Source organism: Amblyomma americanum, chromosome 2 (genome assembly GCF_052857255.1).
Source record: "Amblyomma americanum isolate KBUSLIRL-KWMA chromosome 2, ASM5285725v1, whole genome shotgun sequence".
In the NCBI taxonomy this organism is placed as follows: Eukaryota; Metazoa; Arthropoda; class Arachnida; order Ixodida; family Ixodidae; genus Amblyomma; species Amblyomma americanum.
Window position 1 is genome coordinate 163,990,330 of NC_135498.1, and position 26,793 is coordinate 164,017,122.

Sequence of the window (26,793 nt, forward strand, 5' to 3'; positions counted from 1 at the left end):
GCACTTTTGTGTAGGTCTATCGGAGTTTATCAGCAGTGTTTTCGTTTCATTCCCGCCACAGCCTAAAGGCGCCAAATTGGTCACAGAACATATAACCTGCCCAGTACCCCAGCGTCTCTGTGCCTCTGAAATCATGGAACTATTCGCAGAACCTTCATGCTTTATGACAGCAGATCTGTCTGCCAGATTCGGTAACGTTTCGCTAGACATTTAGACTCAGTGTGCAGCAGTGGTTGCTCAGTTCGCTACAGATCCTTGCTCAGAACTACAGCGTCGAAGGGTCGCTTCCAACCTCCGAAACCCTTCTCCAGTTCCGCGGCCACTGTGAGACATAGTCTGTCCATGTTAGGAGCGGCCATTACTTGCACTCCGAGAGGTCTTCCGTTGGGCGTCATCCCTATGGGAATGGCTGTGCTTGGACAACCGGCGATGTTGGCAAGAGCCGTGAGCGAACTCTGGCCTGGCCTCAGGACATGTTCGTTGTGAAATGGCGCCGGTCCTAAAGCCGCCGGGTAGATTAGCACTGCATCATCACGCAGAGTGGAGAGAAGGTGCTCTTTGAAATTCCGCACCATGGTCAGGTAGTAGCGTGTAGAATCGGAGTCAGTCTTGAACATGGAGTGGCGCTCCAATAACGTGACCAGGACAGCAGGAAAGGTGTGCGTGGAGCTAGAAAACGAATGAAATTTTGTTCAGAAAGCGCCGATACTGAGCAAAGCAATTTATTTTTTTCTTGCTTGAGTGATTTTCCCATTACATTGTAATAGAATGGCCGAGACCACGACTCTGCGGCACTTCTTTGGTCGCTATCTGAAATGGCTCTCACATTGATTATTATTCACCTTAGAGTATAGTGCTGTGAGTACGTTAAAAATTACGATTAACAAAATAAGATTCAGCGTGATATTTCTCATTGTTCCGGGTCTCCGTTGTGCCTCAAAAGTTTAGATATTTTTACGAGTTAAAACATCTGTGTCTACTGTATAAGTTGTGTTGAGATGTGTGTCCTCAAGATGGCACACCGGAAGTAGTTTTCAGTAGGTTCCCTCACGAAACTACCTACTTCTGTCGTCAATTAAGCCATGGGTTTACGGATTCCAGGCATGTTATCCGAAGAGTCATGTAGATGGTATTTCATGGCAACTTATTTTGCCACCTGCAAAGATCCCTTTGCTGCCAGACACTGCGGCTCATTTCGATGAATTATATCCGTAGTAGTTATACTTTCTTTTCACTTGCGCTTTTGATTCCATTGCGGAAAAGTCTCATAATTTAAAAAAAAATTGTCTTTACTGCCACAAACCAGTGCCGAATGGCCATTAATGAATCATTACACGATGATGCTCTTCTCTATTAGCATTGTATCTCTTGTTTTTCTGATGAAGAAAGTGGCCGTTTTTGTTGGTAGTGAATTTTATATGCCATTCCGCTTACTATTTAAAATTCTTGGTTAAGTGCATGCTGAAAGTCAACAAATTGAAGTGAAAATTAGCGCTACAGGTTTGGGCACAACTCTGGATAGTCCTATGCACTTCTTTGGGAAAATAAGTTTTTTGGGCCGAGAACAAATATCTTCCAACAAATAATTTAATTTCACTAAAGTAAGTAACTGGCTCACCTCATATTAAATACAATGGCTACTTAACTTTATTTCTCGAAAATTGCCGTTTTCTCTAGATTTTAGCTATTTACACGCGAGCGAGTGGCTTAATACACTAGGTAAACAACGCACAAGCTGTCCAACCAAACAGTTATACAATTCTAGCCATCTAAGTTTGTTAACCTAAAAACGAGCCAACGGTTACTGTGTTAAAATGCGTGCTGTCGATGCAGGAAAGTGCTTCCAGCCGCGTGATGTATTGAGAAAAGACGACATCGAAAATGAATTAGTGTGGGATACCTGCAAAGTTTTGTGATAGTGGCCGGGGCACGTGGACTGGATACGTAAGGTGGCGCTGAGATCAACTCGCGTGCTAAGTAGGATGACGGAAAACATGAATAAAGAAACATAGGTGAATAAGGACTTTTGTCTTGGGCTAATGGGTGCCTAGCATAGCACTCGTCCTTTATTCTGTATTCCCACTTTTACTCGTCCTTTTCGCAGTGTAGTTTCCGTCATTTAAACATGGGTGAAGTGTTCTTTCCCAGAAACCTGGGTTAGGCAAATTTAGGTCCCATTTGACTAATGTTGATCCTCGACTTGGACACATCAAACTGTATGGCGGTGTCAGAAGTGAAATGTCGATTTCCACATCCCAAGGCTGCACTTGGAGCAGTGACATGGAGAGCTTTAGTCTAATTTTACTACATGGGGTTCTTTAGGTTACACCTACCTCAGCACATTGGACAGCGTTTAATGCACGTACGTCACAAGGCGCCCGACATGCAAACTGGTCCTCAGCATTAAAAAAAGTCGCACCTGCTAAAGGGCTGCGATTGGATTTTGGTTGTCTGATTTCGTCCACGCGACGTGCTTACACCGCCAGCACGACAACGCTTCATATATGGCTCTGAACGGACAGTATTAGCTTTTCTTTCGCGTGACCGCTAGAGACGTAATATGTAAACCTGTATTAAAATTCGCTCAGGGGAGCCCGCATCTTCGTTAATTACCAAAATATGATGACAGGAACGGTTTAATAGGCACCTGAAGGCACGGTTGCCTTTCAACTTTCCACACTTTGTGAAAATTGGAGTAGAAACGGTTGCTCTATGATAGCCGGGTACACTCTCGCTGGGATTTCATCCAAAACTGTGCAGTGTGTCGAACTACAGGCGTGCATAATAAGTGAACCCTATCATTGAGATAAAGTACGAGAGCACTAGAAGTACGCCATGAACTTCTCAGAACAGTTTAATAATAAACAGTTCGAAAGATACACGGTTCAGCTGCAGTCGTCGCGTCAAAATTAGTCTTGCATACTGCGCATCATGACTATATACGGCACGCACGGACGCTTAATAGACATCACCATGACTTCTTTTACTTCAAAAGAAAAGATGATTACGGTTAGCAACGTCAAAAACATTTCGTCCTTATGCTCTTCTGTAGATCTGGTCGAACTGTTGATGTCTTCAGCATCCCTTCTGCATACAAACATAAACAGATGCGCTCAAAAACCTATTTAAAACGTGTTGTGCAAAACTGGCACTTACTTTCCGCAAAAAATCTTGATGAACTCTAGCCAAGGGTTGATAGGACGGCCGTCGTCGTCGGTGAAGAAGCGCGAGATGGGCTCGCACTTGCTCGCGGTGAACAGAGCGCCCCACATCTTGCTGGTCAATGAAGCCTCCTCGAGCCGGATGCGCTCCACGGGGCTGCCAAACTCTCTCCCCAGATAAGAGCATACCTGGGAGGATTGAGAAAAATTGTTGGCGGTTCCACCCACGGTCCTGCCAATTTCGAGCAACAGCTGGTCCATGCCGTTGTTATGCAATCGTTTCGTTTCCTTTCCATGCGGCTGCTATGCATGAGTATATGACGATTGTTTCTGTTTTCAGGGAGTTACAACGACTGCTTGATGTTTTGAGAAATGGGTTGGTATGGACATGACAATGTATTCCTACAGAGCATTGCAGGGCTGCGTATCGAGAGCATCAATTTTCGCTAGACACAACGCACGCTTGGGGTTCTGCTCTTGTGCACACGCGCAGCGTTCAGAGCAGGACGCCCCGACTCAGCTCCATCGCCAAATCGCTGCTGGAGGCTTCATAACATCTGCGACGCCTGCTTTCTGCTCCAATGCAAAGATATTTTCACAAGAGTCGTTTCAAAGCATTTCACGGCATCTCGCTTCCACCCCGCCCGCAGAAGCGGATAGAGCGAGGGGCGGGCAATGCGCAGGAGGAGGTCGAGTCTTCGAAGACACTGAGGCCTCACCGAGCCCCCTGAGCATGGAGGCGGGCTAACGTCACTTTACCAGCAAGAGCTGCAATGAAAGCCCAGCACTGCACCCGTGACCGATGTTCCGGAGGACATTCCACGCATAACTTCACCCCCGCGCTTTAACGCTTATCGGTGCGTAGGCATTTTATTGCGACAGTTGTTTCGTATACTGACAACCTCTTGGTCTAAGTCTTACTGCCGTTTTCGCGCTACGCCCTTTCTAAGCTCGCCGTTCGTATGATCGCATTTAGAATACGGCAGTACTGGAAACATTTTTCTCCTCGCGACAACGTTGGATTTCCTTGGTGTGTGAGTTGCATCGTCATTGCTGACTACGACATGCGTTCAGCGACGATGACGCGCAAGCAGCTCAAGGTTATCGCCGTAGCATTTCGGAGAACAACATAGTAGCTTGGAATTACAAATGTATCCTCGAATTTATTTACTTACAAATGTCATTAGGGCTCAAACATAATTGATGAAGAACTTCTTTAGAGTGCACAAATACTCGCCTGACCTTCAGACAATTGTACCCAAATGAAGTAAACAAGGTTGCCCTTATGTTATTGATTAAACACCTCGCGAAAGCGTACGTTTTAGGGTTGCTGCTGCAGAAAAACTCATATTGAGACTAGCTTCGTCTACTGCAGGAATTTTCCTCCAGCTCATCCGCCCACCAGACCCTCTTGCGCCCCTTGCTACACTTTCCTTCTCTCAGTATCTACTTCATCAGCACAGTGTGACGCGGCTTTCAGCAAAACACAATTTTTTCTTGATGTATTTACGTCAGGTGTTTTGAGAATATTGCAAATAACGTTATGACTGTAATCACGAAATATCAATGAAGTATGTGCAGACAAGTTTTTATTAGATGCATTTTTTTCCGAATGGCGTGAAAAAGCTGCAGAGGAAAGGGAATAGGGACAAAGGTTGGTTGTGAACTCATTGCTGTAAGAGTGGCGTGCTCCACGTGAAAACATTGTTAGATTCATCACAAATTTTTGATGTTTTGCAGTGCTGTGTCAGTTTAAAATATCAAGAGTGTGAAGAATGTCGTATAAAGCAAGAGAAAATTCATATATGTGAAAAAAAAATTTTACATGCATTATTGCCCTAACACTTCAACGAAACAAACAGGCATAAAATAGATAAAACAAATAGGCATAAAATAAATAAAACAAAAACAAACAGGCATAAAGTAGATAAAACAGTGCGGAAGAAATCTCTGTCACAAGGTTAGTATCTAAGCAAGAATCAGAAACGAAGCAAAACGCCCATTCTTCGAGAGTTTCCCGGAATGCACAGTTGTCGTGCTTCAGAAAACAATTCTGTATAGTGTTTCCCGGTTGATTTTAGCGGCGAAAAATCAGGACAGCACCAAACACGCGGGATACAAGCAGATATGACATATTGAAAATTCATTGTTTTCATGCTTCTCAATATCAGCTACAATAACATTTATTGACATCTTTCCCCGGCCCTCTATACTCTCTCCCTATGGACACGCTCCTCTCTGAGGTTTTGATCCTCGGCGCTTTGCCAGATAGTTTTATAACTGTAAAGGCAACGCGAGCGCTTTCACGCTTTTTGAGCGACACGGACCTTGTCTCGCGTTTGTGATGTCAGAATGTGTGCCTTGTTTCTTTAATTTTTTGTCTTTTTTAAAGTAGTTTTTCATCTGCCTCCTCCCATCATCATCGTCCCCCATCGTGACCTTCTTTTATCTCCTCTTCCCGTCCCCCAGAGCAGAATAGCAGGCCAGATATTTATTTTTCAGGCCAACCGCTCTGCCTCTCTCTCGCTCTCTCTCTCCCTGTCTTATAATGTAGTCTAATTTTCCTTTCCACTGCCTCCTGCTCTATTCGAAATTTAATTTCTTGCTTTTTCTTGAGCTTGCTAGTTTCAGCATCATATAACTCCAGATATAAGTATATTTTCTTATTGCTCAGCTACTCGTCCATCCCTGACAGTAGCTGCCAAATGTAGGTCACCTCGACTTTACACTCTTAGCTCTGTCGTTCTCGTGGACAGAATCTCCGGTTAACTGCTCTAAGGAGATCTATTCCTTTATAATTTTAAACTGTCGGTGCTTACCGCAATATGGTACTGCTTTCCGAGACTGTAGAGCACTACTTAAGTTTCCTTCATTGTCTATCTTAGACACGCCAGCGCCATTCTGCTTTCCTTTTTTAGCTTGCAAAATCATGTTCTGGAGTTAATCCACTCAGTTTCTTCGCGAAGCACTGATATCTGCAAATATATTATAACTGAGGTGTTTTGCACTAGATTTTATCCCGAACAATTCAGAGTCCAAATGTTTAACTGTCTCATGTAAATATAAGACCATAAGACCCAATCTTGTAAACAGAGTACGTGTTTCCCTGCATGACACAATTCCTTACTTAATTTTGTCACCTTCATTCTCGAGAATTATGGTCGATGTGCAGCTGCTATTGATGTATTCCATCATCATTACATACGCCTGTCTACATCCCAGCCACGAGGTGTCTACATGACTACTGATCATTGCGGTTAATCAAATGCTAACGGCACTTTATGAATTCTGTATAGAGAGGTTTGTTACAGTCTGCACATTTCGTTAGCACTTTTTTATGGTGCAGATATGGTCCTTTGCCGAGTACCCGTGGAGTCAGCCTGGTCCTTCATGACTAGAGCACCGAAATATGCAGGATCGCCCACTCATACTGAGAGCACGTGGCCGCATGGTTTAGAGGGCCACTGCGTGCGACACAGTCGCTCACCGCCGCAATGTGTCTTAGGAGAAGGACCTGGGCATTGAGATCAGCCATTTAACTCCCGTGTGTGGCCGTGTTGGACGCAGCGGCCCCCTAAAGAGCACGGCCCTGAGCTAGGAAGTTCGCATTAAGAGTGGACGGCCCTTTGCAATGCAAAGTTCCTCGGGCCAAAACCAGTCTTTCACGACATTCTTCCGGAGCGAGGGTCGCATGTGATAGACACGACCACAACATCACGCTTCGGCGTCACCGTGCAGTAGCTCCAGAATTTTTAATCGGCGTGTGCGACATCAGTGGTCCGGAGCACGTTTCTGCTTGTACATCGCGTCGTGTACATCATGCCGTACACAGAGTTGTGCAATACCGGTTTCATTTGGTTTTCAGTCGAAGCGGAATTTTCGGTGCAAGTTAGGTCCCCAAAAATATATAATTGGTTCCAGATAGTATTCGGTTTTCCGAGGTCGGCACCTTGGGTCTTCTGTATAAGGAACAGGACTCTGGTCTGTACCACGCCGAGTAGCGGATAAGGAACTACGCCGTCTTGTGAACAAATGCACGCCTAGGACTCACTAAAGAATCCATGTTTCCCTTAGCTCAGTATGAGGTGGTAGTCTGTACTACGTCATTGTAATTCTCCAGGAAAACTCGAGTCAATTTATTAAGCTGGTCATGTGCTTGCCGAGCTGTTACCGTCCCCAAGAAGCCTTCTAACCAAGCGTCATCGCGTTGTGTCCGAGTTGTCGTTCATGAAGACAAGCCGTGGGAAATATCATATGTATGGGACAGGGCAATGCCAAAAAGGTAAACTCAGAAAAATTATATTAATATCATTAGTCCAAGGTGACCAAATGATCAGTTAAGTTTTCACTAAATCGTGAAGGAACCGATTGGGCAATAAATATAATACGCCAAAAAGACCAATCACATAGCAATTAGCTACGAAAACCACAATGCTACGCAAAAGATAAATAAACAGTATTTCGGTACAGTTGTAAGCTTCTTACCAGTACTACTAGCTCGAAACTTCTGACAGCACTGAACTTATTTCGTGCCCTGGTGTTATTAAAAGTAGGGAAGTGTGATCAGCGGAGCACTCACCTTACGTACAGCTTCTCTGATGTCTGGGTGTATTCGGCTGAAGAATTTGCAGCCTTCGTCGTCCGCGTAGAAGATCCTCAACTTGCTCAGGTCGACCTGAGAATAGATGCATGCTTGGGATGAAAACGAATTTGGCTATCTTAGCTTTTTGGTCGGCAGTCTTAAGTTGCAAAGGGTGCAACTTCTGTTCTTCCACAAATATATTTCAATGCACGGGTATACATCAGACATCAACTTGTGAGCTTCACTTCGTGCTTCATGAAAAAAAAGCTAACAGTCACTGAAACCTGGCTCCGATTAAGTATACGTTTTAATCGGCAGACTAATTTTCTACTAAAGGTAACACTTCTTGTGTCTTTTCAAATGTGCCTTCAGGATGCCAACAACATAATGTGGTACACTACTCAACGGATGAGTTAAACATTTGGCCAGAGATGTCATTGAACCAAAATCTCAGGTGGAGGCGGCGGCGACTTAGCAGAGGTGCTTCCCACACTCGAACTACTACACGGCCTTCTTAACATGAACCTCGTCCGAGACTGTGGTTCAAGGTCCGCCTTATTTGGAGAAGCTGTGGTGCGTGCGTGCGTGCGCGTGCGTGTGTGTGTGTGTGTGTGTGTGTGTGTGTGTGTGTGTGTGTGTGTGTGTGTGTGTGTGTGTGTGTGTGTGTGTGTGTGTGTGTGCGTGCGTGCGTGCGTGCGTGCGTGCGTGCGTGTGTGTGTGTGTGTGTGTGTGTGTGTGTGTGTGTGTGTGTGTGTGTGTGTGTGTGTGTGTGTGTGTGTGTGTGTGTGTGTGTGTGTGTGTGTGTGTGTGTGTGTGTGTGTGTGTGTGTGTGTGTGTGTGTGTGTGTGTGTGTGTGTGTGTGTGTGTGTGTGTGTGTGTGTGTGTGTGTGTGTGTGTGTGTGTGTGTGTGTGTGTGTGTGTGTGTGTGTGTGTGTGTGTGTGTGTGTGTGTGTGTGTGTGTGTGTGTGTGTGTGTGTGTGTGTGTGTGTGTGTGTGTGTGTGTGTGTGTGTGTGTGTGTGTGTGTGTGTGTGTGTGTGTGTGTGTGTGTGTGTGTGTGTGTGTGTGTGTGTGTGTGTGTGTGTGTGTGTGTGTGTGTGTGTGTGTGTGTGTGTGTGTGTGTGTGTGTGTGTGTGTGTCCTCTCTAAATTTTCAGGAACCCTCCCGGCCGTGAATGTACTCTCTCCGGAACATTCTGGTTTATTGCACCTCCGAACACCAGGCAAATTCCATGGACTTGATCGCGATGACGAAAAAAGACGCACGTTTCGCCAGCTCAACTTGGCAAGCACTCGGCACGCGCAGAGTTTTCATGAGTGGAGGCCATGCATCCCACTCTATATTGCAAGGGCTTAAATTAAAAGTATATGCCATTCTCGACGAGAGCTTCTCTGGAAAAGGTGAGAAAACTACAGAGAAGGAGCATCCTAACTCTGCCAGTCGGCTAGTAGTTTGGCCGCAGAACAGCCGCCTAGGAAAAAGGTGCTGATGGGTTGCTTCGCTCAGCCGTTGGTATGCTGACGGCGTCTATGGAAGCTTCGTAAACCACACCTATTATCGTGATGAAAGAAATTAGACTAAAATAGATATTAGCAGCTGAGAGCGCGTAGGCGCCGCGGTGTTGAGATATCTTTTCAACACCCATGCACCTGGAAAAATTGTAATCAAACACGCATATCGGCTTGACACTTTAACGCTGAAAACGTGCAGTTACGGTAGAACGAAATTCCTCAAGTAACGAGCATTACGGATACGTCACGTTTTCAAAGAAAGAATATTGCAACAGTGGACTGTGTTCCGCTGCCTAGGAACAGAGAGCCTGTATCAGCTCTGCAGTTTTCGCTCCATTATTTTAAGAAACTCGCGCCGTATATCACACTGATGCGAAAGAGAAGCCCAGAATAGTGCAGTTACGAAGGTCACATTGATATCAGTCAGATTATTCAGAAGCTGCAATATGTTCGGAATGTGGATCAGTTGCTGAAGCCTATGTTATGAAATAGCAACCGAGAGCTCCACCACAGAAACTCAAGCACGTGATTTCCATATGCCGTTTGCAAACCCAGAGTCTGTTATGATATTGAGCGTTGTGCTAAAAGTGTTGTGCTATATACTCAGTTTAATTAAAAAAAGGCGAAGAGATATGAAGTGGTAATACTGTTTTTTCCAGCTGCAGGCGCAGCCGGGCCTCTGAGGAAAGCATGACCTTCAGCATGGCCATGAGGTCACCGGCGTAGCGCGTCATTGGACCGGCCGAATGCAGCTTCAGGAACTCATCGTTGTAGACTCCTCGATGGCCCCTGCAAGGCACGGCACCTGCGCACGTAACATTGTTACCGTCTTTAAGGATAGCACAGAGAGCGGATAACTTCCTCGTTGTAGTTTGTCGCCATGGACGGCTAACATAAACATCCAGAAACAATGTTCACGCTCGAAGCATGCATAAAAATTATTTTTTTAAATAATTTCAAATATTTAATTTTATTATATCCGTAACCCTATTAAATAATCGCTCTACGAAGACAAACACTAATTACGTAGCTGTAAAAGTACTTTTTTCACTGCATTTGTGTTCAGTTTCTACCTATACAAATAACCCTGGTCTCTCGGCCCCCTCCCCTTCAATCCGCTTTTTTTTCTCTCAAGTTCCGCTCTGTTCAGTAATGCGCCCCAAGTGGGTAACTGCCGTAACTAAATAAATAAAAAATCAAGAAATAAAAGGCAATAGTTACAGCTTACTGATGCACATTAGAATCATACTTTGTAACGCAGCAGCAAATGATTCACATTCAGCGTGGAATATTTTTGTCAAGTTAGGCTGGCGCGAAAACCAATGCTTTGGCAGCCCAATGAACAACTCTTCACTTCTTATTAAAGTAATTTCAACAGAATTAATTATTTGCGCTAGGTGATTGCAGCTGGAAAAAAAATCATTACATTGCTACATTTTTGAGAATAAACAAATTATTTTATTGCAATTTGACAGAAAAATAAATAGATTAGTGAAATTTGAATATACTGCCTTAATTATTTTCATATCTGGAACAGCTAACAGGACAGGAATGTGAGAAACGCGTTAGGTTAATCAGTAGTACCATCATGAATATGCAGTAGTTGCCTGAAAAAGCGTGCGTGGGCCACTAAGTTCTTCAAAAAATATTTAAATAAAAACGCATCGCTTAGCTCCATCGCAGCTCATTCGTCAGCGGCGCCTGCCATCCCATATGCAATCTATAGGCTTTGTTTCTGTTGGCGGCCGGCGCTGGCGATCACAGCCTTTTACGCTAGAGCTTAGCTAGAAGAACTGACTGACACGTACGCTCACAGCGCCATCTCAGTGCAGGCGGACCGCACTGCGCCGGAAAAAATATGGCCTTAGCAGGCCTTTCCGGTTTCCTACCTCACAAATCCCTTTAAGTTTTGCGCCCTTGTACATTGTGACTTTGTTACAAAGGCGCCAGATCTTACCGTAGAAAGTTAGACATCTGTGCTGTTTTCGTCAAAATAAGCTTGATGTGATATTAAGGTGCATATTTCTCTGCTAATATAATAGAAACTGAACGTATTTTATATATAAACGAGCTGGACCCAAGATTCGAAAGCACATCTGATCAGCCATGCACTTAGCATATCCGGCCACAGTAATGTTTACCAAGACTATCTTTAGAAAAATTACATTGCTGTACCAGAGCCATTCAAGACATTTGCGCGGCAAATTGGGTCGTTCAGATTTCAGCGCTTTATTGAGCCCTGCCGTAGCCGTGTGTTCCAAAGTACGAAAACAAAATTACATGATTGCACCTCGACTACGACACCTCTTTCTTGTTTTCTTCTTTCACTCCCTCCTTTATCCCTTCTCTAACGGCGCTGTTCTCGTGTCCGCCGAGATGTGAGACAGATAATGCGCCATTTCCTTTCCTCAACGATCAAAAAATTTCATTTCACTTTTCTGCTTATGTGCGGAAATGCGAATGCCTTGCACTGTCCTCTCTCTCCCTCCGTTTTTCTTTTTTTTCTGCCATTTTGTGTTTCTTCTTGCTTTTTACGCGACACTCTTTAGAGCATCTTCGGTCGAAAAGCCGTCGACGTCGTAGCAGTAGTAGTTGTACTTGTCGGCACCACGCGTCGAAAATATTCCTTTCCTTACGGCGCGGTTCGAGTGTCCACCGAGATATGTGAGACAAACGTCATTTCCTTTCCTTAAAACCAGTTTTCACTTAATTTTCCTTATCTTACGGCGTGGAACATCCTCAGGCACCTACACGATCCCGGAAAGTCGGAAACGCAAGGAAACGTAAATCAAAGCTAGACATGATTTCGAAGGGAGGGATAACCAGCTACTCGAAAAATCCAGACATACGTAGGCCATAGAGAAGCCGAAAGACCACCAAATTACACGAGAAAACCAAACATAGAGCTAGATGCCCCCACCACGGAAACCGAGGCTCGAACAGAGACAATCAGCCTAATACCGAAATCTGCTCCGGGACCCGAGGGGATCACAAACACGATAGTCAGAAACCTTGACGACGCATCAATCTCGGCGTTAACAGAATACATGAACAAGGTATGGGATAGTGGGAGCCTTCCGTAAGCATGGAAGAAGGCAAACGTAGAACTCATACCTAAACAGGCAAAGCACCCAGATTATAAAAACTAAGACCGAATTCGTTAACCTCGTGCATGGGCAAGCTTATGGAACACGTAGTACAGACGAGACTAACCAAGCACATGAATTGAGAGGACCTCTGGCCACACGAAATGGTAGGTTTCGGACCAGGCCTCTGCACATAAGATAATGTGCTCCGACTTAAACACGACATCCTCGATCAAAGCACCAAGGGCACAAATTCCATCCTGGGCCAAGGACATAACCAAAACCTTTGGTAACGTAAAATACGACGCAGTACTCGGTGGACTTCAAGAAATCGGAGTAGGTGAGAAAAAATACAACTACATCAAACAGTTTCCATCAAACAGAAATAATCATGAATTTCCAGCACATTGAATCTCCCACAACCAAACTAGGGAGCCATGGCGCCCCTCAGGGCTCCATCCTAACCTCGTTTCCGTTCATCATAGCAATGAGAGCACTCCCCTAATATTAAATCGAATTCAAGACCTAAAGTACAGCATGTATGCTGATGGCATAAATGTTTGGTGGATCAATAAGGGCAGCGACGCGGACACAGAACAGAAGTCTCAAACTGTCGCAGACGTGATGTTTAAATACGTGGCAGACAGAGGTCTATTCTGCTCCCCGTAAAAATCGGAATTTTTCATCCACCATGGAGAAAAAAGAAAGACGTAGACATAAGAATTGTAGTAGAAAAGACTCTCGCCCCGACAGTAGACGGAATAAGAATGCTCGGAATGTTCATTCAAGGCAATGAACAAAACACCATTAGAAAATTAGAAAACTACGCGGCACAACTCAGGGGCATATTCAGAACAGTCTCGCTCAGAGGCCATGATCTCTAAGAGCGCAGCCTTCTAAAGTTGACCCGGGCTTGCATCATTAGTCGCATTTGCTACGCCACGCTCTGTCTAAACATTAAAAAATGCTGCGCGACAGAATCTACGTCATAATTAGGAAATGCGTAAAGCGAGCACTAGGACTACCCATATACACTTCAACGGAAAATCTGTAATGAACTGGAATCTACAAGATATGCAAGAGCTAACTTAGGCGGTAAGTATCGCGCAACCAGAAAGGCTGAGCCAGACAAAAGTGGGGAGAACCATCCTCGTGGATAGGCCTCGAACCAGAAAGAGGTCGATACGAAAAAACAGACATTCCCCTAGAGACGAGGAAGAATTTATTGATCCCACCTCTACGAAAAACATGCACCCGATACACAACAAAAAACGCAGAGAACACAGAGGAAAAACCATCGCCAAAAATAATTAAAACAAGACAGCCGAGGAAGTAGCCTATGTCGACGCGTCAGGCGGAAAACATGGAGCGGCAGTATCGGCAGTGGCAGATGGAGACGGTACACACAAAACTACGGAATTATCACGCACGCGAGACTTAGTTACGGCTGAAGAAGTTGCAATAGCGCTCGCTTGCATCGGCACACGAGCATACGTAATGATTGGTGCCAATAAAACAGCCCCTTGGAATACTGCAAAAGGTAGAATTTCGGAAGAAGCCAGGCGCATACTCGCAACAAACGCAATTGACAAAGAATATCTATCATATAGGTACCTGCGCACAAATCTCTTCCTGGCAACGACGCTGCACATGCGTTCGCTCGCGATCTCTACTACAGAGCAGGCGTAGAACAGCCCAGATGCAAGGGAATGAAAGATTGCATCATTACATACCATGAATTTACCGAACACTACAATTTACATAGAAGGATATTTCCACCCCATGATCGGTCTCTCTCCAGTTATGAGGCGCGTATTTGGAGGTGGCTACAAGCAAAAAAATACATCAGCCCAGTCTGGGTCTACTAGACACAAACCGGTGAAGAAAAATAATATAAATATAAAAATTACGTTGTAAGGAGCACTCTTCATCACATAATTTAGGAATGTGGCATTTCCCGAGGCGCCTGCTTAAACATCGCCAGCAGAGAAGCCTGGAAAATTTCGCTGCGGAGCGAGGACCCCGCCATCCAGCAGCAAGCCACCCGCCTGGCGGCTGAGGCCGTGAAGAAGCAATGCTAGAGGGGCATCTGACGGGTTTGATAACGCATTCCCATAAAATATGGTCTTGGGTGGCGTGCGTCTAGTCGCCGCAGTGCGGGCATGCCGGGTCATATTCACCGTTTGTGGTTCGACTTAATAGGTGAGGGCTAAGAATGGGCTTTGTTTGTAGCCGGCTGAGTCTCGTGGCATGCGCCCTGTCCATATAGGTGACGGGCGGTATACGTGCAACTTAACTCGCGATAAAAGTTTGTAATCTCCGCGTACGAGCTAGGTGCCTCGGCGGGGGCGTCCGCTCCCGATAGGTCTCCCGGCTCCCGGTTGGTTAAACCTCGGGCTAGACGGTCGACCCCTCGTTTCCGGAGTTACCCGCGTGAGCCGGAACCCACACGAGATTGATGTGATTGATAATTTGGTTGCGCAGAATTCACAGTGCGAGCGCGCTTACCGAGTTAGAGTCGCTTAGACTCTTAGGGTCGCTTAGAAGAGTTATGGTGCAGGGATCCGCGATGGCCAGTGTGATAAGTGATTATCTGTCTTGCCTATAGAGCTAGCGTGAAAGGTTGTGGCGTTAACAAGTGCTGACTTTGGAGTGGCCATACATGCCACGTATGTTTGACCTTTTAAGTGTTTAGCTGCATCCACGTACACTGCTCGTGGTTCGTTCTGTTCGTGTTTCTCAGGGGCCTGCGCCCTTGCTTTCTTTACGAGTGTAAATTACTGTTAAAGGCGAAGCTTAACTGTCCTTCAATTTTTTACATGTTTAATTTTTAATTCTTTTATTTTTCAGTTTTCCTTTCTATCCTTCAGTTGGTGTTTGAAATTTGAAGTTTATTCATTGTTAAACAGGTAACAAATGCGTAATAAAGCAAGAGCCAAAGGCGTAGTTTGACAGGGGCTCCTGCCCTATCGAGCAGTAACGGCAGACAAGGCGCAGTTTCAAACAAAACTTGCAAGCATATACCATACATCTTGAACAGACAGCGAACGTTGAAACTGAACAGAACATAAAACTGTAAAAACTTTAAGAAGCATATAATATACATCAAACATACGTAGCGCACGTTTAAACAGAAATTTAAATTGTATTATTTTAACAAAGCAGCGTTAGGAGAAATTTTAAAGTTAATTATTTATTATTTCATTCTCCAGCAGGAATCTTCTGAGTGACTTCTTTGAAATGCGTAACCTGAAATCAATCCAGTTTCCTAGGTTATTTAAATATAGGGGGACTTGGTAGTTTAAATATTGCCTGCCTTAGTTTGTACGTATGCGTGGTGTTCTAAGCGTTTCTTTTAGTAAGCAATATCGACTTGGTGTCTTGGGCTCGACGTTACCATATAGCTTATTTTTTTATGTATTGTGCAAGCTTCTAATAGTATATCTGACTAGGTTTAAGGTTTTCATATTTTAAGGACAGGGGTTTAGGTGGTAAATCTTGAGGTCTGCCCCTGTAGCTTTCAAACATTCTTAAAATTTTTCTCTGTATTGTGGGTAACCGGGCATAATATTTTTACTCGTAGTGCCACATACTAGGCTACAATATGATAGTCGGGAATAAAATGAAGTGCAGTACAATGTTTTCTTCAACCAGAGAGGTATCAAGTAAGTTAACCTACAAAGGCACCCAACAAACATACTTAATTCTGCACTTAACTTCTCCACATGTGTGTTCCAAAATAGATCGGTCTCAAACCACACGCCCAAAAATTTCAGCGCCGCTATTTGTTCTGTTTTAATATTATTAAATAATATAGTAGTGGTTGTTTCAACAGCTTTGTTAACTGGAGCAAAAATTATTTACTTGGTTTTATTTATATTTAGTTTTACCCTATTTGTGTGCAACCATGCTGAAAGTTTCTTCAAATATTCATCAACTGTACATTTTAGATTTCGAAGCGAAGTAGACGCAAAGAATACATTAGCATCATCTGCGTACATATCAAGACGAGGGGAAGCAGGTATATCAGACAAGTCATTTATATAAAGATTAAATAAAATTGGACCTTGTATAGACCCTTGTGAGGCACATCTGATTACTTTTACTTTGGGCAATACATCATTGTTGCATTTTACATAATGATGCCTATTACTGAGATAATTCCGCATCAAATCTAGTGCACCATCACGTATTCCATAATTACTAAGTTTGGTTAATAATATTTCTTGGCTAACGGAATCAAAAGCTTTAGGTAGGTCAAGAAATAGTCCAAGTGTGGACAACTTATTTTCAGTATTGTGGAGTATTTCATGTTTGGCACTTAGTAAAGCTTCCTCGGTACATTTGTTTTTGCGGAAACCGTATTGATTATCATATATAATGTTATACTTCTCAATGAAACTAGCTAGAAGCTTGCTTATAACAATCTCAAACACTTTGGACAAAACTGGGAGAGCAGAAATTGGCCTGTAGTTATTTATAGCGGCCTCACCTGTTCCTTAGCTAACAGGGCACACATGGGCAATCTGAAGCTCCTCAGGAAAGATACGTTTCCAACATGCGGTTAATAATGTAGGTTAAAACGTCGGCTCAAAATGTCAGCTACATGATTAAATGGATGTGCCGTAATATCACCAAAGCCAGCCGCAGTTTGGTTTTTCAGATTTTTAATTATGTGTTCTATTTCTGTTTCTGTCACCAGAGCCATGACTATCGTGTTCGAAATGCTAGGTTTTTCCAGTCGTAGCACACTGTCTGGCACATGATACTGTGATGGGGTATATGTTCCAGAACTTATGAAATTCCTATTTAGTTCTGCTGCTGCAAAATATTGTTTCATACTTTTATTAGCTGAGGGAATAGTGGTATTACGATTACGAGTAGGTTTATGTCTAAGAGTGTTAACTTCTTGCCAAATTTTTCTAGGGTTAATGCGAATCCGGACAATTTTTCGTAGTTTTCAAACCTCTGCTACTTCAGTTCAAAATTAGGTTGATTTCGAAATTTCTTGAATTCGAAAATTTATTACATTATGTTGCTTAAGAACTATTGTGTAATGAACTTTTGCATTTTTGTTTTATTTACCATACAACTCATGACTGACAGTTCGCGCGGACAACTTCCATCTACAACTTCCGTCCAAGCCACTCATGAGCCAAGAAACGCTTTCCCCTTAAAACCCCATACCTGGCGTTGCCATGTGTCCAAATGTACCACAGTATGCAGATGGCAAACGAATGCTGCCGCCGATGTCGGTCCCGATTCCCAGTATCGCACCGCCTGCAGAGAGCAGGCTAGCCACGCCACCTGCAGAGAAGTGTAAAGCCAGTAAAGAATCGAGCATACGTATCCGGAGGCGACTTCGTGGCATTCATTGTTGCTTCCACTCGTACCGATTTTGCCCACAAATTCTAGTAAACCGCGACCGAGAGAATATTGTTTATTATGGGACAGCATAGACACCTCGTTCAAGCGCAAACGTGCCGCCTGTAGGTGCCGCGACACTTTTGGAAACTTATGAAAACGAAGAAATGCTATTGGAATTAGAATAGAACAAGAAAAAAATTTGAATCTAATTGCTGTTGGGATTCAGGTAGCGTGTCTGGGCCGGAGAAGAGACGAGGACGATCGCAGGAAGAAAACTTGGAAAACTTTATACAAAGACTGTTAACATACTGTACATGTAAGGGCAACTGAGAGTGCCTCTCAGTAAAGGAAGCTTCTTAGCGGTCGGGAGTCTCTCCCAGCAAAGGGTATCTCTCAAGGGGGGGGGGGGGGCTCTTCTCTGGTACCAAGCCAGCAGCTCGTTAAATACTCTTCGTATTCCCCAGATCCCTAGCTGGGGAATACAGTTCGAAGAATGATGTCCGATCAAACGATGGAACTGATGGTACCACCCACAGCAGGGCGGTCCTGATGTTCTCTCGCAGCTCGATCAATGGAAAGGGAACAGGAACAAGCCACGTTGTCGTCCAAACGACCTCCAGGCGGGGGCGCACCTGGGTCCGGACTGCGCCCATGTGGAAAAGGAAAGCGCCTGCGTGACACAGGAACGCGGGCTGTCTCCCAGCAGGGGTTGAAAGATCTTGTACTGATGACCGGAACACGCAACCCCTGTAGAAGGCGCAGCTCTCGGGCAATTGTTCAACCCCAGCGTGACTGAAGAGGACAACACATCTTGTACTTCTTCGTCTGATGACCGGAACGTAGAACCTCTGTCGAACCCGAGCAGCACAGGCAATTGGCCGTTTATTGGAAGAGGGTATTTTTACACTGGTCCTTTGTAGAACCATTAATTGCCAGTACATCTCTAATATTGGGCGGATTACTTGTGCTGCTTGGGAAGGCGAAGCTCTCGGGCAATTGTTCAACCCCAACATGACTGAAGAGGACCACACTGATCTTGTACTTCGTCGTCTGATGACCTGTTCGAACACGTGGGGACGCCCTTGTCGTCGCTGCTTCCGACATTCCTGCAGCCACGTTTCTTACAGAGGGCTCATTCACCTTCGCGTTGGTTTTCAAGGGATCATCCCCATGTCCAAATTCACCGAACTCAACAGCAGGAAGAGAACGCGAGCCCAACAGCACCCCCGCCGCCATATATCGCGCCCGGAAGATGAACTGCTAGCAATGTAGCTAGGCTGACTGGGCGTGCCAGGAGCCACATGCTCACTGGGAGTCTTCGAATGGCCTTCAGTGCCGAATCTCGGCATCGCTTCCCCTCGTCAGATGGCCGTTTTGGGAAATTTTCTGCAATGCTAGCCAAAAGCGATCACAGACGCCAAACCACACCTGACAAAAGCAAGCGCCTTCAGGACCCACTCATCCCGCCAGACCAAAACTGAGGGCCAACGCTGCAATTAGCAAAAACTTCAACTAAAACCTGAAAAGATCGAATGTTTTGCCTGATTGAACACATGGTGTCTCCCGACGAGGAGTTTAGACATGGCACCTGTCCAAGGCGTGTGCTCCCGCTCGAGGTGCACTTGGAAGGGAAAAAAAATTGCTAAATGAAATCAGGTTGGTGCTTAGAGGGCACGCGGTACAGGAATAGGTGACTTGTTTTGGCCGACGTGGCGTTCAATTTTGCCCGCCCCAATAGCTCAAAGTCAAGGTACGTTACACCACTCGCTCTTACTTATCCTTGGCCGAAATAAGGAAAACGTACTCCAAGGTATGTTACCTGATTATGAACAACATTACTGCAAAGAAAGTGGGAGATATACGCTCTCCAGTAGGAAGAGAATGTGAAATAAATCTCCAAAACTATAAACTTGGGGGATATCCCCTTTTGGTGAAATCTTTACCAGCTAAAATGCTCGGCTTAGCTCGTCGGCATTTGTGTGGAGCTTGCCTTTCTTGTAGCGAACCTTGAAGCTGTGGTGCTGGAGTGCGGGGCTCCACCTCAGTAGACGACCATTTTTGGGCGACATATTGTGCAACCAAGTCAAACGGCAATGGTCCGTTTCTAATGTGAAACGGGACCCGGAGACGTACCATGCCAGTTTGTCTATAGCCCAAATGAGGCATGCGCATTCTTTTTCAGACGTGTTATACGCCTCTTCCCGCGTGCTGAGCTTGCGGCTCAAGTAAAGGACCGGCCGTGTTTGCCTGCCATCGCTTTCCTGGCAAAAAATAGCGTCTCAACCGCGGTTAGGCATCACATTGTGTGATAAAGGGTTTCGAGAAAGCTGGCGCTGCCAGTATTGGGCGCTCGCTTAGGGCCGTTTTCAGACTCTGAATCGCCTTCTCTTTCTTTTGGTCCCAATAAACAGTGGTAGGCTCACTTTTTCTCAGCGCGTTGGTCAGGGGCTGGCTAAATCAGAGTAGTCTTTTACATAATGCTGATAATAGCCTGCTAGGTCAAGGAAAAGCCTGAGTTCCGATTTTGTGTTTGGGCGATGGTACTCGACCACGGCAGCCACTTTAATTTCTGCAGGTCTGCGTTGGCCTCGTCCAACCACGTGCCCAAGATAGTTCACTTAGGCGCACCCCAGGTGGCATTTTCCCGCCCTTACCGTTAAACCAGCCTAAAGCAGTCGGCTCAACACAATACGCAGGTGTTCAATGTGCTCCTCCCAGTTTTGTGAAAAAACGGCCCGTCGTCAATCTGCAAGTCCCCGCAGCACCTGGACAATTAACTTTGAAAAACAGTACGGGGCATTTTTCAAGCCGAAGCTCAACATTACAGGGCGAAACGTGCCCGCGGGGGACACGAATGCTACGTACCTGATGGCGAGCTCAGTGAGTGGCACCTGCCAGTAACCGCGAACTAAATCCAGTGTGGATAAATATTCTGATTTAGCGACTGTTTCAACCCTGTTCTCGATGTTCGGAATGGGGTGGGACTGGTCCACTGTAATTGAATTCAGCCTCCGGTAGTACACGCAAGGTCTGGGATCTTTGCCTGGAACCTCTACAATAATAATTGGTGACGTATAGTCACTTTCGCAGGGCACTATGACGCCAAGTTCGCACATACGGCGGATCCCCGTCTCAATTATTTTCTTTTGTCTTGGAGAGACACGGTACGGTTTGCTTCTGATCGGCTGTTCGCTGAACTGCTGAATGTCGTGTTTTATGAGGGTTGTTTTTCCTCGCTTGTTTGAAAACACCGCCTCAAAGGCACGGAAGACGTTTTTCATGCTTCCTCGTTGACTTTCCGTCAAACGTGGCTCTCTGTTGATTGAATTTAGCAGCTCATTCACTGCTTGCTCGTCCTCGTATGTGTGCAATCTCTTCCTCTGGCATGTTCAGCGCAATGTTCACCATGGCCTGACGCTGTACATAAGGCTTCGTCAAATTACTGTGGATTATCCGATTGTGTTTGTCCTTAACTTTTTCCTCATAGTTGGTGTCCAAAAGCATGGACATCGCCTTAGCTGGCCCTTCTTACTGCACCTCAAGCTTGTTCCTTTCTGACGGACGCAGCAACATCACCTGGACGAAAGATTGAAAGGTGCGCTTGCGCGCAGATTTATCGTAGTACACTTTACACAGCGACTGCGCTGCTCTGACATTTGCTTCCTTGAGGTCTCTGGTTTTCGCAAGCCTTTCCAGTAGCTTTAGAGCGTATTCCACTAACAGGGATCCTCTCAGTAACCCTCCCATGACTCCCTTAGCATGCGCAACGGGGTCCTCAAGTAACACCCGTAGGCTAGTTCAGCGGGGCTAAATCCTGTGCTTTCGTGGAGGACGGATCTCATTGGAAAGAGTGCTGCTGTAATGCAGCCTTCCCAATCGCCCTTATGCTCAAAACACAAAGGCCTAAGTATCCGCTTCAGCACTGACTGCATGCGCTCGACTGTATATGACTGAATGTGGTGAATGGAACTGCAGATTATTTTAATCGCACACCGTTCAAAGAACGTTGCTGTTAAGCAGCGTGTGAACACGCTCCCATTCTCGCTTTTTATCTCTGCAGAGAACCCCACGCGAGGGAAAATTGACCAAAGGGCGTCTACAACACATGCGCAACTTAGCTCCTTCAAGGGAATGGCCACGGGAAATTTGGTTGCCACGCACAGTGAGGTCAGAATGTAGCGACAACCAGAGTTGGACGCTGGCAGCAGGCCGACAGTGTCTATTACAAGACGCCGAAAGAGTTCTGTAATGAGGGGAACTAGTGTCCTGGGCGCTTTTTTTTATTCGTCGAATTGCCGACCCGCTGGCAGGTGTCGCAAGATCTAACCAGCTGTTCCACATCTTTCCAGCAGTCAGGCCAGTAATATTCGAGGACTAATCTAGCTTTTGTTTTCTGTATGCCCAGGTGGCGCGCCTATGCATTTCCGTGTGCGAGCTCTAGAAGCTGCCGCCGGTACTGCTCAGGCACCAGGAGTTGCTCATATGCGCGTCCCTTTGAGTCGCCGTATTTCCGGTACTGAAGTCCTGATTTCTCATGAAAGCTGATGTTCTTTCTGGCGACTCCCTCGCTCACCTTATTGCTTAGAGCTCTTAAAGATGGGTCGCTTTTCTGCTCTGCAATGAGTGCTTTCCTATCAACCTTAGTCAACTCCTTCCAACAAGTCGAAGCAGGCGTTAATGTCGTACCCTTCGCGTTGGTTCCTGTTGCCCCGTTCTCTACGGAATCGGCAGTTCCTTGAATTTCATGAGCTACCGCTGGTTCGCGAATACCTTCTTGGTCATGCTCATGCGGATTAGATGGATCAGTTTTCCTGCAAGGATCCCCCGGCTAGTCGGGAGGGTGGTTCGGTGCCTGCTCATTTATCGGAGCGCAGTCGAGTTTCTTTGCGAGCTTTCGCGCTCGAGAACGTGTTAGCGCCATGCAAGCGAAGCCCGAGGTGAGAGAGACCTTTCTATTTCAGCAGCTGCTCGGATTAGTTCGAAAACAGGTAGGGCAAGTGTGTCGGCAACTTTGCGCTAACTGCCGCTTCTGTGTCTAGCCTGCCAAAAGTCCCCTCTAGGGTCACCTTCGCTATAGGCAAGCATGCACTTTGTTCTTCGGCGACCTGCTTAATCCAGGAGCATTCGCCGGTGTAGTGCCTGGAGGAAACACAGGACGGGTGAGCAACATCCATGGTAGCCGCTGAATCCCGCAGTGCACTGAATTCCTTTCCATTTATCACCACGTCCCGCGTGTATGGCTCCAGCAATTTAAGGTTTTCCTCCGGCTCTCGCATGCACGCGAATGCCATCTTTTGCTGTTTGCAGTTCAATGACATGTGTCCCTTCTTGTTGCAGTTATAGCAGACAATGTGCTTTCGCGCTTCAAACGTGCGAGCTCCAGGTGCCTGCTGTTTCGGCGAATCGGCAGATTTGGGTGGCTCAATCTTTTTTCGCTACCTCTTCCTTTTGATCCCGCAACTTCTGCCCGGTGATCCCGGCATGCTGGCGGCACCCTTTGGTAGGGGATACTCTATAGAAAGGTTTCTCCCTTTCGTAACCTGTTACCGTACCCTGCCTTGCCTCGGAGGTTTCGGCGAACGTAATACTCGTATGCGAGCTGTGCCGCTTTGTCTAGGTCTATATCTATTACCCTACCTTGCAGCCATATCCTTAGATCTTCTGGAATCGCGCTATAGTACTGCTGTAGTGCGATGCACTCCAGTATCTTGTCATGACTTCCGTGCACATCAGCGGCCTTAAGCCACTCGTCTAACGTTACTTTAAGCCGGTACGCGAAGTCAGTATGCGGCTCTCCGCCTTTCTTTGCCTGCCTGAATCGCTGCTTAAAGGCTTTAGCAGAAAGCCGGCACTTTCTAAGCAGTGCGCTCTTTACCATCTCGTAGTCATCACACTCTACCCGTGAAAGGCGAGCCACCACTTCGGCCGCCTCACACGTAAGGAGAGGAAGTAACTTCTCTGACCAAGCGCTCTTGTCGATGTGCACCTTCCCGCATGCACGTTCGAAATTTACCAAAAACAGTACAATATCGCCTCCCACGCATTATGGTGAGACGAGCTCCTGCAATCTCTGCCTCCCTTGCTCCTCTACCGAAGCTACAGGGCTAAGACGCGCCATATTCCCTCCGTTCGACGCGATTTCGAGCTCCTTCATTTTTTGAGCATGTTTTCTCGCTTTTTCCTCTGCCTCACGGACCTCCCGTCTCTCTTGAGCCAACCGAAGCTGTTCCTTTTCTTTCTGCTCGAACAACTCCCATCTTTTCTGCTCTTCTTTGCGTCCAACAATCGTTTCCCAAGCCTCGTCGACCTCCTCAGTAGTCACCTCCTCCTGCCGCATAACCTCGAGAATTTATTTTTTCTTTTCACAGAACGGAGCAAAACCGGCAGCTCCTGGCAAATTTCGAGCAGCTCCTGCACTTTTAACTTCACCATCGTGAGTTCCACCATGCGTTAGCAAGACCAATAAAACAAAAGCCCTAGCTTCAAGTGCACAAAGCAGTTTCCCTAAATCAATTTCCCAGACAACAGGAATCCGCACCTACCATCTGCCTGTGCTAGTACGGTCTGGCGAAATGAACGGAAAACATTGGGCATTCACCCTGCCAAGGTATAGCTGACGCCCGTCAGTCCCGTAGCTGCCGAGGTCCGTTGGAGCCGGTAACTTCACGTGGACGTCCCACAGCTGCCATTCAGTTGTTTGGATTCAGGTAGCGTGACTGGGCCGGAGAAGAGACGAGGAGGATCGGAGGGAGAAAACTCGAAAAAATTATACAAAGACTATTTACATACTGTAAAAGTAAGGGCAACAGAGAGTGCCTCTCAGTAAAGGGAGCTTCTTAGCGGTCGGGAGTTTCTCCCAGCAAAGGGTATCTCTACAGATGGGGGCTCTCTTCTGGTACCAAACCAGCAGCTCGTTAAATACTCCTCGTATTCCCCAGATCCCTAGCTGGGGAGCACAGTTAGAAGAAACCCAAGCAGCACAGGTCATCGGCCCAATATTGCAACAGGATGGTCCCATCCTGGTCCTTTGTAGGGCCAACTTTGCCTATGCAGTTCCAATGTTGGCCCAAGTACTTGTGCTGCTTGGGAAGATGTCCAATCACACAATGGCACTGATGGTACCACCCACGGCAGGGCGGTCCTGATGTTTTCTCGCAGCTCGGTGGAGGGAAAGGAAACAGGATCCGCACCTGGGTCCGGACTGCGCCCAAGTGGAACAGGAAGGCGCCTGCGTGACACAGGAATGCGGGCTGTCTCCCAGCAGGGGTTGAAAGACCTTGTACTGATGACCGGAACGCGGAACCTCTGTCGAAGGCGCAGCTCTCGGGCAATTGTTCAACCCAGTGTAACTGAATAGGACAACACTTATCTTGTACTTCGTCGTCTTATGACCTGTTCGAACACGTAGGGACGCCATTGTCGTCGCTGCTTCAGACATTCCTGCAGCCACGTTTCTTCCAGAGGGCTCGTTCACCTTCGCGGTGGTTTTCAGGGAATCCTCCCCATGTCCAAATTCGCCGAGCTCAACAGCAGGAATGGAGCGCGAGCACAACATTGCAAAGCGGAGTTCCGCTGGTTTGATCAAGAAAAGATCCGATATCAGTTGGCTTCCTCTTTTATATATACCAGGTGTCCTAGCTAAAAGTAACCAAGCTGCTAAAAACACTCAGTGTCCTAGCCGTGTGAGACCAACTGACGGTTGTTTAGAGTCGCGTGATCTAGTCTGCTGTATTTTTTCGTTCTTCAAAGTTACTAACTACTTAAGTTTAATTACCTAACTTATTAGTTATTTAATTGAGGAAAAAAGTGCCAATGTAAAAGTTGTAGATCGTCACAAAAAGCACTAGAAGCGCTGTTTCCTTCAAGGTACGATTGACGTAGCCTTACTTATTGGCCTTAAAAGAAAGCAATCACGTGACTAGCTGCTAGGTCACATCTCTTCCTCAATGGGCACGCAAAGGCTCCTCGGGAAAAGCACTTCAGTAAAAATGTATTTCGTTCTATTAGACGCGTCTTGGCATGTTAATATGGCACCATCGTCACGTAGACGTTTTTGTTTATTGTGCGAGCTAGGGTTTAAGGCCGAAAAAAAACAACTTCACGTTAACGGTATCTTGGTGCAAACGTTGCAGTCAACGGTTTTTCAAAGTGATCTACAGTTTTTCCAGAGACACTTTGTTCCCCATGGTAATATTTGAAAAGTTTGCTAATTATGCTCAACTATTCAGTTAACTTTCAAGAACGAAAAAATACAGCAGGCTAGGCCATGCAACTTTAAATAACCCTAAGTTCGTCTCACGCGGCTAGGACACTCTGTTTTTTTAAAGCTTGATTACTTTTAGCTGGGACACCTATATACTGTAAAGCAGAACTGCACATTGTGACAAATAAGGAGTTGAAGGTGCGCTTCAGCAGCATTGTTATCACCGCGTATGTCTGTGCTCGACCTAACTGACATTAGACTGCCTTCGCTGCTGCTTCCCGTCGTCCCGGTTCCTTTAAATAAATCCCCGTAAAGCATTTGGTGGACGTGCCGGGTGACAGCTCTGGAACACCGCGGCCAAACTCTTCCGACACGTTCGATGCCTGAGGAATTTCAACATAGAGCCGTGCAAGTGGGTCTTGCTGTTTTCTGTGCCGGCTCCCTTCGCCGACGCAATGCGGTCATCTTCAGCGAGAACGTTGAGCATGCAGTGGTAGCTTGCCTCGCATCTTACTGACCAGTAAACCTTTATGACAAATAGCACGATGAAACCAAACTGATCAACGTTCTTTTTATCTTACCAGTGTTGCTAACCTGTCGTATCGAAACCACGAGGTGGACATCACCACTTGGTCTGACTTCAAGACGATCTTCTCAGAAGGGCTTGGTCGTCCGGCGGTCAGGAAGCTTCGCGCAGAACAACGCTTGCACAAACGATCGCTGCAGGTCGGCGAGAGCTGTACGAGCTACATCGAAGATGCCGACTCATGCAAACATGTAACTCAAGCAAACGTGTAACCATCCACATATCGTAAGCGAACTAAATAAGACGCATCTTGAAGGGTAGAGACGACGACGTCTTCCAGATGCTGTTAACGCGCGACT

At 46.0% G+C, this 26,793-nt stretch overlaps 1 protein-coding gene across 1 annotated transcript in view; it reads right to left on the bottom strand.

The window, feature by feature from the left end:
• Positions 1-212: 212 nt before the first annotated feature.
• LOC144119232 (fatty-acid amide hydrolase 2-A-like) overlaps positions 213-26,793 on the bottom strand; it is an 85,786-nt gene continuing 59,205 nt past the window's right edge. Inside the window, exons 4-8 of the mRNA XM_077651903.1 lie at positions 17,526-17,645; positions 9,900-10,057; positions 7,741-7,836; positions 3,157-3,350; positions 213-669 (exon numbers count right to left, since the gene is read on the bottom strand). Of these exons, the coding sequence (XP_077508029.1) occupies positions 246-669; positions 3,157-3,350; positions 7,741-7,836; positions 9,900-10,057; positions 17,526-17,645 (992 nt within the window). The 3' untranslated portion in view covers positions 213-245. The remainder of the gene's footprint in view (positions 670-3,156; positions 3,351-7,740; positions 7,837-9,899; positions 10,058-17,525; positions 17,646-26,793) is intronic.